The sequence below is a fragment of the Pygoscelis adeliae genome, unplaced genomic scaffold (genome assembly GCF_000699105.1).
Source record: "Pygoscelis adeliae isolate BGI_AS28 unplaced genomic scaffold, ASM69910v1 Scaffold94, whole genome shotgun sequence".
NCBI lineage: Eukaryota > Metazoa > Chordata > Aves > Sphenisciformes > Spheniscidae > Pygoscelis > Pygoscelis adeliae.
This window is the reverse complement of record NW_008824547.1, coordinates 1,553,549-1,568,841: the sequence shown is the minus strand read 5'-3', so window position 1 is coordinate 1,568,841 and position 15,293 is coordinate 1,553,549. Positions and strand designations below refer to the sequence as shown.

Here is a 15,293-nt window from a genome sequence, read left to right as displayed (position 1 = left end):
CCCGGCTGGCCTCCTCCAGCGCTTTGCTGCAGGTGCGGGGCCGCCCCGGGCCGCCTCCCTCCTCCTCCTCCTCCTCGTCCTGCTCCGCGGTGCCTGGCGGGAGCCGCCTCAGCCCCGCTCGGCCCGCAGGTGTTTCCCGTGCGGCTTCCTTCACAGGTGCTGTTCCGGGCGGTCACCTTCGGGCTGAACGCCTTCACTCTGCGCTACCTCTCCAGAGAGCTCATCGGCGTGGTCAACGTGAGGTGAGGAGGAGGCTGAAGCGCAGCCGGGCTGGAAGCCCGTGTCCCGCATCCCGACCGCGCTGTTCGCCTGACATACGTGGGGCTTCCCTGGGAACAGGGCTCCCGGCGCGGCGGGGCTTTGTGAAAGCCTTTGTGTTTGGTGCGGGATCTCGGGGTTCGTGGTCCGTAGGGTGTGCGGCTAATAACGCTTTGCATAACGCTGTTTAATTTACTGTTGTTTTACAGTGTTTGATCGTTGAATGTCTCCGAGTTCCTTTTTTGGCCTGAAGCAGGGGTAGTGCTGGCCTGTTTTCATGTTAAACCATCAGCTTGCTGAGGAAAAGCTAGACAATTGCATATTACATGCTGTTGCTATACAATAAATTTTGCAACTGCGTTTTTGGTTTATAGCATGCTTAAAGTATTTTTGCCATTTGAATAATCACGTGTAATTACTTTCCCTCCTTTTTTAGGAGATGGTGATAATTTCCCTCATATCACCACGTTTTCTTCGCATACCTGTTAGACTTGTCTGTCAGGCAGTCCTGTGTGAAAACAGTCAGTGATGCTACTGCATGAAGGATTTCAGAAGTAGTATGTAATGAAATAATTTTCTCTCTTTTTGTTTTCCCCACCCTCCCCACCGCCTTTAGGCTAACTCTACTGTATTCAACAGTTGTCTTCCTAGCCAGGGAGGCATTTCGCAGAGCTTGTTTGAGTGGAAGTACAAAGCGAAACTGGACGAAAACAATTAATCTATTGTGGCTGACGTAAGATACCTTTACAAAATTTACTTCCTTAGAACTTACTTCTAATTTTTGTCTGAGAGCTCACAAAATGAAAGCAAGTATTTATTTACTGAGGTAATTATTTCAGCGTTGAGCATTTAGTAGCCTCAGTCATGTTTCAGGACTGATGCAGGAAGCTGGTCAAGTCTGTTGCTTTAGCATTTATGAACTTGATCTTTTTTTGGAGCACGTAGGAAAGCGCATTGCCAGAGGTGTTATCAGGAGCCATTTGTTCTGTCATTTAGCCTGGAGTTTCATTTATGTTGTAGCTGTTACAGGAAAATCCTGTTGCACAAATACGTAGTCCTTTATTTTTTTTTCTCCTCTGCCTGCTCAGTCTTGCTCTTTTCTTACTTGATGTGCATTTGTGAAGCTGCTTTAGATATTTTTTTTTTTCCCTCCCTCAAACTAACTTTTTTCGATGTCTTGAGCCCTGATGTGGTTTAATTGGCATGGCAACATAAATATTTGTGTTGGATAGGAGGGATGTGAAAGGGTGAAAGAAAGGGTTGGAATTAAACAACAGGGAATAAGTAGGGCTATTTCTTTCAACTGCAGTGCTGTTTATAGCAGAAAGTGGATAGCTTAAAGCCTATGTGAAGCTGTAGCCAGAGTGTAATCGCACATTGCAGCTAAGTGGATTTTATGACTTATTTCTCCCTTCTGGTTCCTGGGCACACCTCTCTGCTACTTCCCCTCTGTCAGATCTTGCAGCTGTCAGCCACAATTAGGTGGGTTGAGAAGTAAGTTTACCTGTCTGATATGGTGGAAAACTACTCCTCTGTGAAAAAATAGTAGTCTTCCATTGGGTCACCCTACTGACTTTCCCTGGAACTGCACAGCTATTAATTAGATCTGGCCCAGGAATGGGTGGTTGTGCGTGGTCATCTGCATCTAGGTATAAAGAAGAGGGATTGTCCATTTCAGGGATAAGTTTAATAGTAATATTTTAAACGTATTAGATCTGTTCTCTTCACTGTGTTATCATCAGTTTTCTACTATTTGACAGCCTTTCAAGTGGGCATTAAATGATAGTTAACAATGACTGTGTGCACCTCTTTCTTTTTAAATTTTTTCCTCATAGAGAAGCATAACTTAAAAAGAAGATTAACTTTCTTGAAGGATCTGAAATACGTCTTAGGAACTTGATGTCAAATACCTTAGGGATCTGATAATGGGAGGGTCAAATAGATCCTGCTGCAATGATATAAAACTTTCTGCACTCTGCCAGAAGCTTCGTGTTCCTGAAGCAGTGTCAACAGAAGGTAATACACGTCTGCACTCCTGTGCCTAGCTTGGCTTTTTAGCTACAGTCACTAATCAAAGTGGCTCTGAGCTACAGCAGAGCATTGTGAACTGGCATACCTGAGGTGCAGGCATGCATTTTCTTCTGCTCACTCTGCTGTCGCTCTCTGGAGAACCAGTGATTTCTGGAAGAGTGAGACTAGCAGTTGGAGTGGTGGCATCTTCATCTGTTACAGCAAGATCCAACGAAGCTTGTCTGCCAAACCCCTGGTAACCACAGACTACAAAAATTGCAGCAATGAGGGGTTTGCAGTATTCTGCAGGCTGATATGGGATCAGAATTGTTCGGTCCTAGGGAACAAGAAATGCAGATAGCTGACCTTATATGTTAGGTTCTTGAGTAGAAAATAGACAAGTCAGAAGAATGTTTTCCAAGTCTTGCAAAAGAATGCCTTAAAAATGTTTATTACCAAAAAAAAAGTATTCTTGGTATTGTAACAATAGAAATTAATTCCTCACGGCTTTTTTTTTTTAAATTATTATGGCAATATGTGAACTTTTAATCTAATTTCTTGGGTTTTCTTCTGCTTAAGTAACATTTCTATTGATTGTTTTTATGTTAACTTTTTAGGTTCCCTCTTGGTGTTTTTTGGTCTATTTTCTTGGGCTTAGTCTGGCTACACTTGCTTGAAGTACCTGATCCTTCTGTGGTTCCTCATTATCAGGCTGGTGTAGTGGCATTTGGTCTTTCTGCAATTATTGAACTTCTGGGAGAACCGTTCTGGGTTTTAGCACAAGCTCATTTGTTTGTGAGACTTAAGGTTAGTAAAGTACATGGGGTGTATGCATGTGGGGGGAATTATCTTTCTCTGCTGAAAAGAACGGATTCCTGAACTAGATCTTTGTATATTCAAGAACATAAAAAAAACAATCTTTGGGTACTGTTTAGTACTGTATGACATAGTTGTAACATAGATATGAATTTGTACCTGTTAAAGCAAGACAGTTGGTTTATTTAGAAATTATCACCTTAGTGATCATTAAATACTTAATCATGAGTTTTAATTGGAGGGAGAGGCACACAGCTTCCACAATTTTGCATTTCGGTTGATTGTTGGCATGAAATTGTGAAATGCAACAGTTGAGAACATGATTGTCTCAAGTAAAATCTTCTCCCTTAAATCCCATACAGAGGACTGGGAAAGGGCAATGGAGGACTTGTGAAATGCAAGAATAGTAAACTTAGAGAAATTACAATCTAAGATGGCCAACTCAGCAGAAAGAAACTTTGTGATAAAGTCACACCAACTTTGAAAGTCTTACGGTCCATAATATAAGACTTATATTCCATTACATAAATTCTGTGTGTGAAACTAATGTATTTTAAGTTTGTGTATGTGGTTAAGTTGGCAGAAAATAAACCACCTCTATTTTCTTTTTCTTAAAGGTAATTGCTGAAAGCCTTTCAGTAGTGTCAAAATGCATTTTGACGGTTATTTTAGTAGTCCTTTATCCTCAGTGGGGCCTCTACATTTTTTCCTTGGCTCAGGTAAGTTTCCTGTGTTCTCTTTTTCTATAAATTCTTGATTCATCTGAATTTTTATTTGCTGCTGCCTTTGATGTTTGGCCTGCTAAATAACTTGGAAGAGGTGAGAGAAAATGCTCCTGGGAGGTTTAAGATTTAGCACTTGTATTTAGTGTTTTCCCGATACTCGTTATTGACTTGGCACTTTGACCCCAAGCAGTTTAATGGATATACAGGAAAGCACCTTGTTCTGTCTGTGAAAGCACGTTTTGCAAACAATGTTACGTTATTCTGTATAAGCTTTATGTTCACTCTTCTTAATCAGTTATACATTCTAACGCTTGAGGACTCTGCTCACCACCTGGCTTCAGTATTCATGTTAGGCTTTGGTGTAGAAGATTATAATCGCATGTAATTCTATCAGCCTGTACCACCAACCTATATCGCCTTACCAGAAGGTGCTAATCATGTGTAACACATGCTCGGATTAAAACTTTTTCTTTACTACAATGAAGAATGGATATATTGGCACCTGAAAAGTAGGGTTGTCGCCTGTGCGATATCAGTTTACCTAGAATTGAAAATGCAGTCCACCTCAGATGTGGACATTTGGTTATTTTTTTGTTCAGTTTTTTCAGTGTCTGTACTAGATAGCTTATAACTAATCAAAGAAAGAGATGCAGACAGCAGCTACTCTGTCAACTTGTTTTTTGAGTGAGTGAATAATTGCTTTATAATTGGACTTCAAATTCTAAATATGAAGTCCAACAATTGGACTTCAAATTCTAAAAATGCTGAACAGAACATAAAAGTTGGCAAAGAGCTATGATAACCTACATAACATTAAAAACAAAATAACAGCATGCTTGGGGCGTTAAAGCCTTACCTAGTTTAAAATTTGACAGGAATAAGGACTACTTATTACATTTTGTTCTCACTGCTTTGGAGCTATAGCATGTAATTCTGCATTTGTCAGTTTATTTTATATCACTGGTTGTTTTTCTTCTCTCCTTCCCTATCTTTCCAGCTTTTCTATGTCAGTGTTCTGGTAATGTGCTATGTAATTTATTTTGTGATGTTTTTGGGGTCTCCTGAAGCAACAAAGAAGTCGTTTCCAGTTGCTAGAATGAAAGCTTTATTACCTAACTTGATGGAAGATGAGGTAGGTTCCACAGTTCATTTCTTGATTTTAAGTTTCTCTTGAGAGAGCTTTGAAAATTGGTTTGAGATAGTGGAGTTAATTGAGTCCTTCTGAGGATATCTCTGCACTGTAGAAGATAGGACCGATTTAAAAAAAAAAAATTACGTACAAATTCTGTTTGTGGTTTGTATCAACCAAATCCTTCTCAGCAAAACGTTGTGAAACTTGACCTCTTTGTTATGGGCTTGTTGCTGACTTATCTTTTAGTATCTTTGCACAAACCGTTAACTGGAGATAGAACATCTGCAGTGTGCAGGGGAATGGCCAGGTATCATTGGATCAGAGGCAGGAAAAGAAACCAGAACCATCTTACCATGGATTTTGGTACTCAGACTTTTCCACAATATAAACATGGTGGTACGCAGCATCCTACAGATACTCAAATATCTCTGATGTCCTCTCAAAACAAAATGGGGCAAGAAAGAAATGAAAAGACACAGTGAGGAAGAAGACACTTTGAAAAAGATGTACAGATAGAAAAGATAAAGGCGGTTCTTGGTTGCAAGACTTGTGGGGACAGTTCGAAGATGAATAAACAATTTATATCTACAGTGAAGGTGAAAGTTATATTGGCATGCTAAACAGCATGGTTTTTTCTTTTTCCAGTCTCTAACTTCAAATAGTATTTCCTGTAGAAAGCTTATTTGGGTACTTTATCTGCAACAACAGTAATTTTCAGCAAGGGAAAAAGTCTTTGCCAGATCAGAGTGATATTGGTGCTTGAATGTAGCAATATTTTAGGTTAGTTATAGTAGCTATGAGATTGTGGGTTTTCCTCATCAGTATAGTTAGAGCTAGCCTAGAGTATTGTACTGGCTTTGTATTTTCTATTTCTACTTTGCAGTTTCCATTATGATTATTACATTTCAGTACTACTTTTTTTGCAGACCTTTGTTAACTGGAAGGAAGCGTGGTTGACTTGGAGTTTCTTCAAACAATCCTTCTTGAAACAGATTTTGACAGAAGGTGAGGCTTGACTTATGGTTGTGATGAAGAAGGGCTAATGAATACTATTTACAAAATGGACTTAAAGCTTGAGAAAGCTGGGGAGAGGGTGGGCACACAACTTTCAGAGATTGTTGCCAGCAGATGTTACCAACCTGAATGAAGTTTTTGAGGGTATTCTGAACGAGGTGCTGTCCCGTTTGACTGTCTCTTGAGTACTTAATGTTGGAAGTGCCTGAACAAGTATTGGGAAAGATTTAGGGACTTGTCCTTAAGTTCTTTATTTTGAACTTACAGGTGAACGATATGTGATGACTTTTTTGAACGTGTTAAATTTTGGAGATCAGGGTAAGTGTGATGGTGTTGTGGAATGGTGGCACAGTGTTCTTAGTCACTGCTCTTTAGACAGTTCTGAAAATGACTTAAAGTATTTGAAGATAACTTGAAAATCTGAGAAGATTTCAAAGCCTTTGTGACTTTGAGATACGTTTCGGAGAATGATTGATATAGATATAGAAAAGAATTTAATTTAAGATCCTGGATTTTAATTTTATTTTTTCTTTGGATCAAAACTTTCCAATTGGATATGCGATACCATATATCTTTTTTTTTAAAAAAGAACTTCATTAATATCCGATGCGTGATAGTTGTCTGTCTTCAGTTTTTGTAATTCTGTTTTTCTGCTGTTTTCTGTCTTCCTTTTGAATCTGTGTTAGCTGTTACGGCAAGAACATCATTGTTCATAGCATTGCATCTCAAAACTGAATTATGTTCTGTAAAAGACTTCAGCATGGTTACAGAGCAATGTATGGCAGTAGCCGTTCAAATGACTGAGTTGGCAGCACCTCGGGTCTTATAGCTTGGGGAAGGAAAATAAGCTGTAATTGTTGGCCCCCTGTTAGAAGTTTCTTGGCTAGTTTGAATTACTTCTAATTACTGGCAGTCATATGTTTCCCCATAAATACTGAGTATATGTGCTCGCCACCAGTAACTGCGGCAGCTTCTGATCCTCTTCCCCTGCAGAACAATTGAGCTGCCTCTTACTTGAAGGGTCTTTAAAAGAGCAATGAGTACAAAAATGCCTGTACTCTCAAAATGTTGAGAAACATTGGTTCCAAGTCCTATGAAATCAGCCAGAACCTTATTCTATTATTTCACTGTGAATATGTAAAGCACTTATGCATATGCCTGACTTCGTATGCTCTCGGTGACTGTATTGTGTATATCTATATACATAGATGTCTTAGCAGGTTTGTAGCAGTATCTTGCTGAGGATGGAAGTGCTGGTAAAATGTCATGTAGGATTGCTTTTCCACTTTAGTGAAAGTAAAAAGAAAGAAGAACCTCACACTAAAAATAGATATCTTTCGCTTCTCCTGTATCAGTAAATCCTTACATTCCTGTTCTCATTCAGTGAAATTCATGAGGATCTTTTAAATTCCTCTACAGTAAGAACTTTAAATGTGGTTTGCTAGATTCAAATCTCTGTAGTTGATGCTTTTGTCCTAGCGTTGCCATCTATGAGCAAGCCTTGTAATTTTGAGCTGTGGTTGCTGTGACTGTCAGAATTTTTAGGGAACACTGCTTTAATGTTGCACTAAGTTGCACTTGTTTTCTCTTTGTTGGGTGGAAATGTTAAATTAGAATTCACGTCATTGTTAACAACTTAGAATTAAAATGTGTCTAAAAAAATTACAGGTTGCTGCTATGTTTGTGGTTTTTTGTTTGTTTGGTTTTTTTTAAGGTGTATATGATATCGTGAATAATCTTGGTTCACTGGTGGCCAGGTTTATCTTTTTGCCTATTGAGGAGAGTTTTTATGTCTTTTTTGCTAAAGTGTTGGAAAGAGGGAAGAATGTAAAGGATCAGAAGCAGGTATGTTTCTTTTGGATTAATTACATGTCAAATGCTTGATTTATGTTACAGATAAGTTGCATCACAGAAGTGTGAGTGACAGAAGTGTGTGTTTAAATTTGAGTATAAAGGCTGTTAAAATCGAAAAGTTGAAGTGGAGAACAAAAATGTTGAGTGAGGCTGGACCAAAAAGAAAATAGGTAAAATGCTAATGAAATAGAAATTAAGATATTCAGTGGCATAATACTGCCTTGTATTATAACTGGTTAACATCATCTGCTCCAAAGAGTGTGATGTAAACCCTAGTGTATCATGTATTTCCAGATATACTTAAGCAATTATTTATATCATGAAAGCATGCTATTTCTATCAAATAAATGCTGTCTGAAAATACTTACTTGAAAATATAAGTAGCTGTTAAGTATTAAACAGTAACGTTTCTAAAGAGTGCAGTTTTGGGAAGAAAAGAATTGTATTTTTTGTGAGCTTTTGAATTGTATGTGCAGTATCAATGGTTAAACAAACAAGAGTTTTGTTCCACAGAGTAATATTCATGCATGTTCTAGGTAAGAAATTCTTGATCGGTCATGAAGGTCAGCCTGGGCTTTTGTATGATACTATGACAACTTTTTGCAGTAATCCTGCTACTTGCACCCTAGCACACAGTTAAACAAATCCCATGCTTCAGGTCATCGGTGGGCTAAGAAAGATATATGTGTATTTTATACACAGTGTACCTGAGATATATAACTTGCAAAATGGTTATGAGTTTTCACTGTATGTACTGAAATTACATTACAAGAATTACAGGAATGCTTCTTGTAATGAGGTAGTAGAACTACCTGTTGCTTGTTCTGGCGTGACAAATCCTGTAGTCCCATGCAGCAATAAAAATTCTGACCCTCCTGCTGACTCAAACTGTGGCCTTGGGCAGATGCCGTGCTCTTCTTTGCCACTTACTAACTGTTAAACAGGTGCAAGTGCTGTTTGCGCATTTCCTTGAACAGACGTGTTCATGGCTAATATTTGTGTAGAATTTGTAATGTGTAAAACATAGAATGGAATAATAAATATATAAAAGTTGTTGGAAGTTAAGACCATGGGTATGGATAATTCAAATAACAAAGGATAAGTTTCACATCTTTTTACACTGTGCAAACGGATATTTTTTTCTGTGAAGTAGCTTTTCTGCATGAAAATAACTGTTATATTGATTCTGATTCATGTAATTGACTACAGTTTTTTTCAGGATGATGTTGCTATGGCTGCAAATGTATTAGAATTGCTGTTGAAACTTGTGCTTCTGATCGGCCTTACCATCACGGTTTTTGGCTATGCCTATTCTCAGCTGGCTCTGGATATTTATGGAGGCTCAATGCTCAGTGCTGGAACAGGTAAAGATTTATAGAACTGGCAAAGAAGCCATTCTTTAAAAAGAGAAACTGCAGCTATTATGAATTCTTGGTAAAATCAGTAAAAATCAGCAGCATTTTTTTTTCTGTAAAACTCCTATTGAAATCAGTGACTGACTTTGTTTGAATCCAGAACTCATGCCTTTACAATAGCATCTTTAATATGTAGTCACCTTAAACTAAAATATACTGAGGAGCTCTAAATAACTATGATCAGGTTTGGAGCTCTACCTTCCTGCAATTGCACATTGTTGGAAAAGAACATTTTAAGGGATTGTTTGACTATTCCATGACGTAAAATTGCTAACTCCAGCTGTTTAAAACAACGATGACAGACCCCCCCAAAACGCAACAAACTGGAACCAAAGAATCCATAGTTTTAGCATAGAAACAATAATACTTTTTTTAAATTATGCTAAACCACATAATGGTAGCAATCTTGCTATAGTTGTACATATGGAGGGGTAAGTTTTACAAATCTGTCCATAGAAGCAGTCAAGGAATTTTTAAGTCACCTTGGATTTTCAGGAGATAAAGTAGAGGTTCATTTAATTCCTTCTTCTTGAAACAAACATGCACAAATTGTAGCCTGGAGTTTTCTTGGGTTCTTTCAGTGGTTTGTCAGTTGACCTACAGTAGCTCCTGCTAGAAAAAACTATCTGTCTGCTGTAGCTGAGCCCTGTGTAATGTCTCGGTTCCTAGCTGATCTGTCTTGGGTGAAGATCTAGCGGCTCCTCAGAGGAGCTTTTTTATTGCATTTCTGTCTGGAAATTTTGCTTGTGTGCCATCGTGGGAGAATTCTAGCTTGCATTTTCCATTTCACATCTATTACAATTAAGAGAAAGTTACAGGGAAGATGAAAGCATGTGACAGTATGTTGTGTTGAAGACAGTTGCACTTGTCAGAGTTCTGCACCTTCAAATCGTAACCTTGGAATAGTGCTTATTGGGTATTAAAAGTAACTGCAATTACCTTATTCAGTGTTAAGATCATTTGGTATATTCTAACCCCATGGACACTTTTCTATTTTTAAATGTTAAGCATTTAGATATTTTTGCTTTAGACCCTTGCATGTTATTTGGAAGCTGGTGCTTGACTTGTATAGTGATTTTAAGGAAAACCCTGTATCTGCATAACCAAGAAAAAATGTTAATAACTTTTGCATGTTGTTTTGAGTTGTCTTGCTGCTAGTTCTATCAGATTTGTTTCTAATTTTGAAAGCAAATGTTGTGAAAGATTGTCATTCTGGACCCTGGCAGCCAACTCTTCTTATGAAGAAAATGTTTTCTGTCCCTCTTTCTCTTCAAGAATGAGTGTCTGGGCCTAATCTTTTAGATATGCTTACTTGACTGAAAAGGACTATGTTTAGGAGTATGGATGCAAGTCAAGTGACTCACAAGTAATTTTGCTTTTTTTACCTAATGATAATGTGTGAAAACGAAATGTTGAGCATGCACACTGGCTTATTTGACGAGATATTCATGGATATATTCATTTGGATGTTTTTTTTCTGAGTGCTCTCTAGTCTAATGTTTTTATGCAAACTTGAAAAGAAAGTCTTCAGCACTGCCCCACGTCTGCAGTGTATGTACTGCTCACTGGGCAGTTGTTCTTAGAACTGAAACAGGAGGAGACTCGATAATATGAACTACATTGCTGCCATCAAGAAGGAATGTTCATGGATGCACACTAACCTGTTAAAAAGCGTGGGATTTTTTTCCCAGTGTTATAATTTCTAAAGGACAAGATGATGATTAAAGTCTGGATGGAGAATTTTGAAGTCCCGTATAAATTATCTCTGACCCATAAAAATCTGATCATCATTTTTCATCTAGCACAGTTTTGAATGTATTGAACAGCCTTTCTGTTCTTCTTACTGTTGTGTTCAAAATACACATTTCATTGCTTTTAGTACCTCATGACTATAGGATTAATTTCCACAAATTTTGGTACAGTAGAAGATTTGGGTTATCATAAATATTAATTTTTTAATTAGGAAATCCCTTTTAATAAAATACTTTTTTTTTGATGGATATCTTTTCTGTTACTATAATAACTGCTATATTTGGGTGTTTTGGGGTTTATTTCTGTTTTTATTTTGCCTGTTTATCTCTGTTCTTGTCAAGATTTCTAGTCAGGAAACTTGTTCAAATGAACTTAAGTTTCCGTTATTAGTGATAACATAACTTTTATATCTTAGTGACTGTAAAAACAATGCAGTTTTATAAAAGAAATAATAATCTACTTAAGTATTCTAATGTGTTTTTTAGGTCCAGATCTCCTCCGATGTTATTCTCTATATGTCCTATTTCTTGCTATCAATGGAGTAACAGAATGTTTTACATTTGCTTTGATGTGCAAAGAAGAGGTAGACAGGTAGGAAATAGTGTCCCCAGAATATTCCTGTAATTAATCTGTGTATGGTTTGCTTGGAGTTCAGTATGTAAACAGAACAATTGTCCTGCATGGATATGTGCTTGGAAATGCTTTTTTTCCAAAGAGCAAATTTCTTTCTGCAGTCACTTTAAGAACTGTGTTCCGTGTCTCCAGAGCCAGGTGCAACAGATGGGCAAGCAAACATGCACTACTTTATTTTTTTACATGCTTGTATTTGTTGATAAACATTGATCTTCTTAAAAATTTATTTGTAATGACCTTATAAAGAGTTTGATGCATTTGAAATCAGCATGAAAATACTCTGCCCCACTGAAAGCCAACTCTTTATTTAGCTGTCTGCATGTAGCTTTAGATAGAATCATAGAGTAGTTTGGGTTGGAAGGGACCTCTAAAGGTCATCTAGTCCAACCCCCCCGCCATGGGCAGGGACATCTTCAACTAGATCAGGTTGCTCAGAGCCCCGTCCAACCTGACCTGGAATGTTTCCAGGGATGGGGCATCCACCACCTCTCTGGGCAACCTGTGCCAGTGTTTCACCACCCTCAATTTCTTCCTTATATCCAGTCAAAATCCTACCCCCCTTCAGTTTCAAGCCATTCCCCCTTGTCCTGTTGCAAGAGGCCCTGCTAAAAAGTTTGCCGCTGTCTTTTTTGTAAGCCCCCTTTAAGTACTGATAGGCTGCAAGAAGGTCTCCCCGGAGCCTTCTCTTCTCTAGGCTGAACAACCCCAGTTCTCTCAGCCTTTCTTCACAGGAGAAGTGTTCCATCCCCCTGATCATTTTCGTGGCCCTCCTCTGGACCCGCTCCAACAGGTCTGTGTCTTTGTTATGCTGAGGGCTCCAGAGCTGGACGCAGTGCTCCAGGTGGGGTCTCAGCAGAGCAGAGCAGAGGGGCAGAATCCCCTCCCTTGACCTGCTGGCCATGCTGCTTCTGATGCAGCCCAGGATACGATTGGCCTTCTGGGCTGCGAGCGCACATTGCTGGCTCATGTCCAGCTTTTCATCCACCAGTGCCCCCAAGTCCTTCTCGGCAGGGCTGCTCTCAATCCCTTCATCCCCCAGCCTGTATTGATACTGGGGGTGCCCCGACCCAGGTGCAGGACCTTGCACTTGGCCTTGTTAAGCCTCATGAGGTTCACACAGGCCCACTTCTCGAGCTTGTCCAGGTCCCTCTGGATGGCATCCCATCCCTCTGGTGTGTCGACCGCACCACTCAGCCTGATGTCATCTGCAAACTAGCTGAGGGTGCGCTCAATCCCACTGTCTATGTCATTGATGAAGATATTAAACAGTACCGGTCCCAATATGGAGCCCTGCGGGACGCCACTTGTCACCAATCTCCATCTGGACATTGAGCCATTGATGTAGAAGATGTAGAAGCTTTAGCAAATGTTTAAATGTTTGAGTCAAAAGGTCAGAAATTAAGAAATAAAAAGATTGTTAAATTAGCTTTTGGTACATCACTAACTGGAAAAGTAATTCAAATGTGAAGTCTTGTTTTCTGTACACACGTGCTTGAAGTTATAGTTTTTAAGACAGACTATCACTTAAAACTCATAAAAATTTTGCAACTGTTAAAATTTTTCATGTACAGTTACTGTATATCAGGTCCACTTCTGAATGATCTAAGTTGTGGGTCTGAATTCAGTGGTTTATCTACTTTAAGTAGGAGGTTGGACTAGATGACTTCCTGAGATCACTTCCAGTCTGGATTATTTCTTGATTCTGTGTCCATCCTGGGTTATTGACTTTGAAGCCTGGTTGCCTTCCCAGTGGTACCATTGAGCTTTTTTCACTTACGTAGCGGCTGTCCCTTACAAGGCCTTTCCAAATTAATTTCAATGAGGTCTACTTTCCACAGTCAAATTAGTATCTTTTTAGACTTAGCAAGGGCTGCTTTCATGATCCCTTTGAAGTGTGAACTTGTTTTCTAAGCCACTATTTGGAGCAGAAACTAAATAAAGCATCATCTTGTTGAGCATTATTTTTCTTTAATACATACCTAAAATAAAATGGCAAAAAACCCACAAGTTTTTACATTACTAATCATTGCTACTAAGTTTGACTTTCTGAAACGAGTATACAGCTGATTAGTAAAATAGAATTTCCTTCACATAATGTAGGTCTTAGTTTAATTTGTTTGATGTATTTTCCATTCTTCCAATGAATTTTTTTATTAACATCTCGGTTCTCAAATTCATCTTCTTCCATGAGAAGATCGTAAGAGAATTTCCGTTCCTCATTTTAGAAAATAAATTGTGGTATTTCTTCAAAGGTAAAGTTAGTGAATAAATACTGTAACTGTATACATTGTTAAATTGTCTCTCTTTTTTTTTCCCTAGGTACAATTTTGTTATGCTGGCCTTGTCCTTCACATTTCTCTGCATCTCTTATTTCTTGACCCACTGGCATGGCAGTATAGGCTTTATCCTTGCCAACTGCTTTAACATGGGTATTCGAATAGCTCACAGCATCCACTATATCTATGATTACTTCAAAGAAAGCACTTACAGACCTTTGACAGGCTTGCTTCCCTCACCATTTTTGGTACTTGTTTATATCATAAGTGGAGTAATCACTGGTTTCTCAGAGGTAAGCATCTTTCTCAGATTTTGCTTTCACTGTGAAAGTTAGTGTCAAATGACTTGTGTGTCCACAAGCAGAGAAATACCGTTAGCAAAAAAGGCTGATGAGGATAGGCTGGAAGACTTCCATTACAGGCAAGGCAAGATACAGTATTAAGAGATTTTATCTTTGATACCAAGTTCTCTCTGCCACCTGTAGAAGGTGTATCTGACAAGTAAAATAAAATTTAACACATTTCTGCTGTCTGTAGATAAATCCATGTCCTTAGTTCTTAACAATAATTGAAATTTTGTAGTAGCACAAAGAAACTGTTATTAAAAATTCTGTAATAAAAAGTGATAGAGGAAAAACAACCAAAACAAAAACAACCAGAACAAGAAACAAAAATTGCCAAGGGCACAGTTATCACATTTATTCAGACTACAGGGTGGTAATTGTGCAGACTAATTATTACGTTGTCCATTGTCCATTGTCCATTTCAATGTACAAAAATATGACAGATTGAAAATCGATTACGCTTTAGAAAGAAGAGCCTTATATTTTGGAATGGGAGATTTCCAGTGGGGTTTTGTTAGAAAATAGCTTAATACGTTGCTGCAAAGTAGCAGACTTGTATGATGGCACCAGTAGAGTTTTCCTAATATCTCAGTTAACGTATTTCTGCATGCCACATAGTAATAACTTCCACATTTACCAGGTATCTACTGAATGCTCATTTTTTTCTGACAGAATTTTCTTAAGAAAGCAAGTGCTGTGACTATTAAAGATATTTTATTGTAGGATCAGTGCCTGTGGCAAAACTGCGCTCAGCTTGATAGTGGTGTTAGCGTGGCCAGGAGAGATGCTGGACCTTATTTTTTATTGAGATAGTATATCTATTTTGTGCTGACTAGTTTTCCTGCAATTGCTTTTTTCCTTTGTTGTAGGTGGTATTCTGCTGCGATAAGGGTTGGGTGGCAAGGCTGATTCATATCAGCATGGGCGCTCTGTGCTTTGCAGCAACCATCGTTACTATGTTCTGCACAGAGACCAAGCTGATCCACTTCGTCAGAAGCCAGTTCCTCTCCCGGTATATGAAGAAAGGAACATGAAAAGCACGTGTGCAGAACAGTTCTTGTACA

At 38.6% G+C, this 15,293-nt stretch overlaps 1 protein-coding gene across 1 annotated transcript; it reads left to right on the top strand.

Moving 5' to 3' along the window:
- Positions 1-2: 2 nt before the first annotated feature.
- Positions 3-15,263, top strand: RFT1 (RFT1 homolog (S. cerevisiae); the record flags this gene model as incomplete). Its single annotated transcript, XM_009321856.1, has 13 exons — positions 3-32; positions 157-242; positions 875-991; positions 2,886-3,075; positions 3,702-3,803; positions 4,807-4,941; positions 5,868-5,946; positions 6,223-6,273; positions 7,670-7,800; positions 9,029-9,173; positions 11,462-11,567; positions 13,929-14,178; positions 15,099-15,263. Coding segments are annotated over 13 exons (1,587 nt in total), but the record flags the coding sequence as incomplete, so codon positions are not given.
- Between the last annotated feature and the right edge of the window lie 30 nt (positions 15,264-15,293).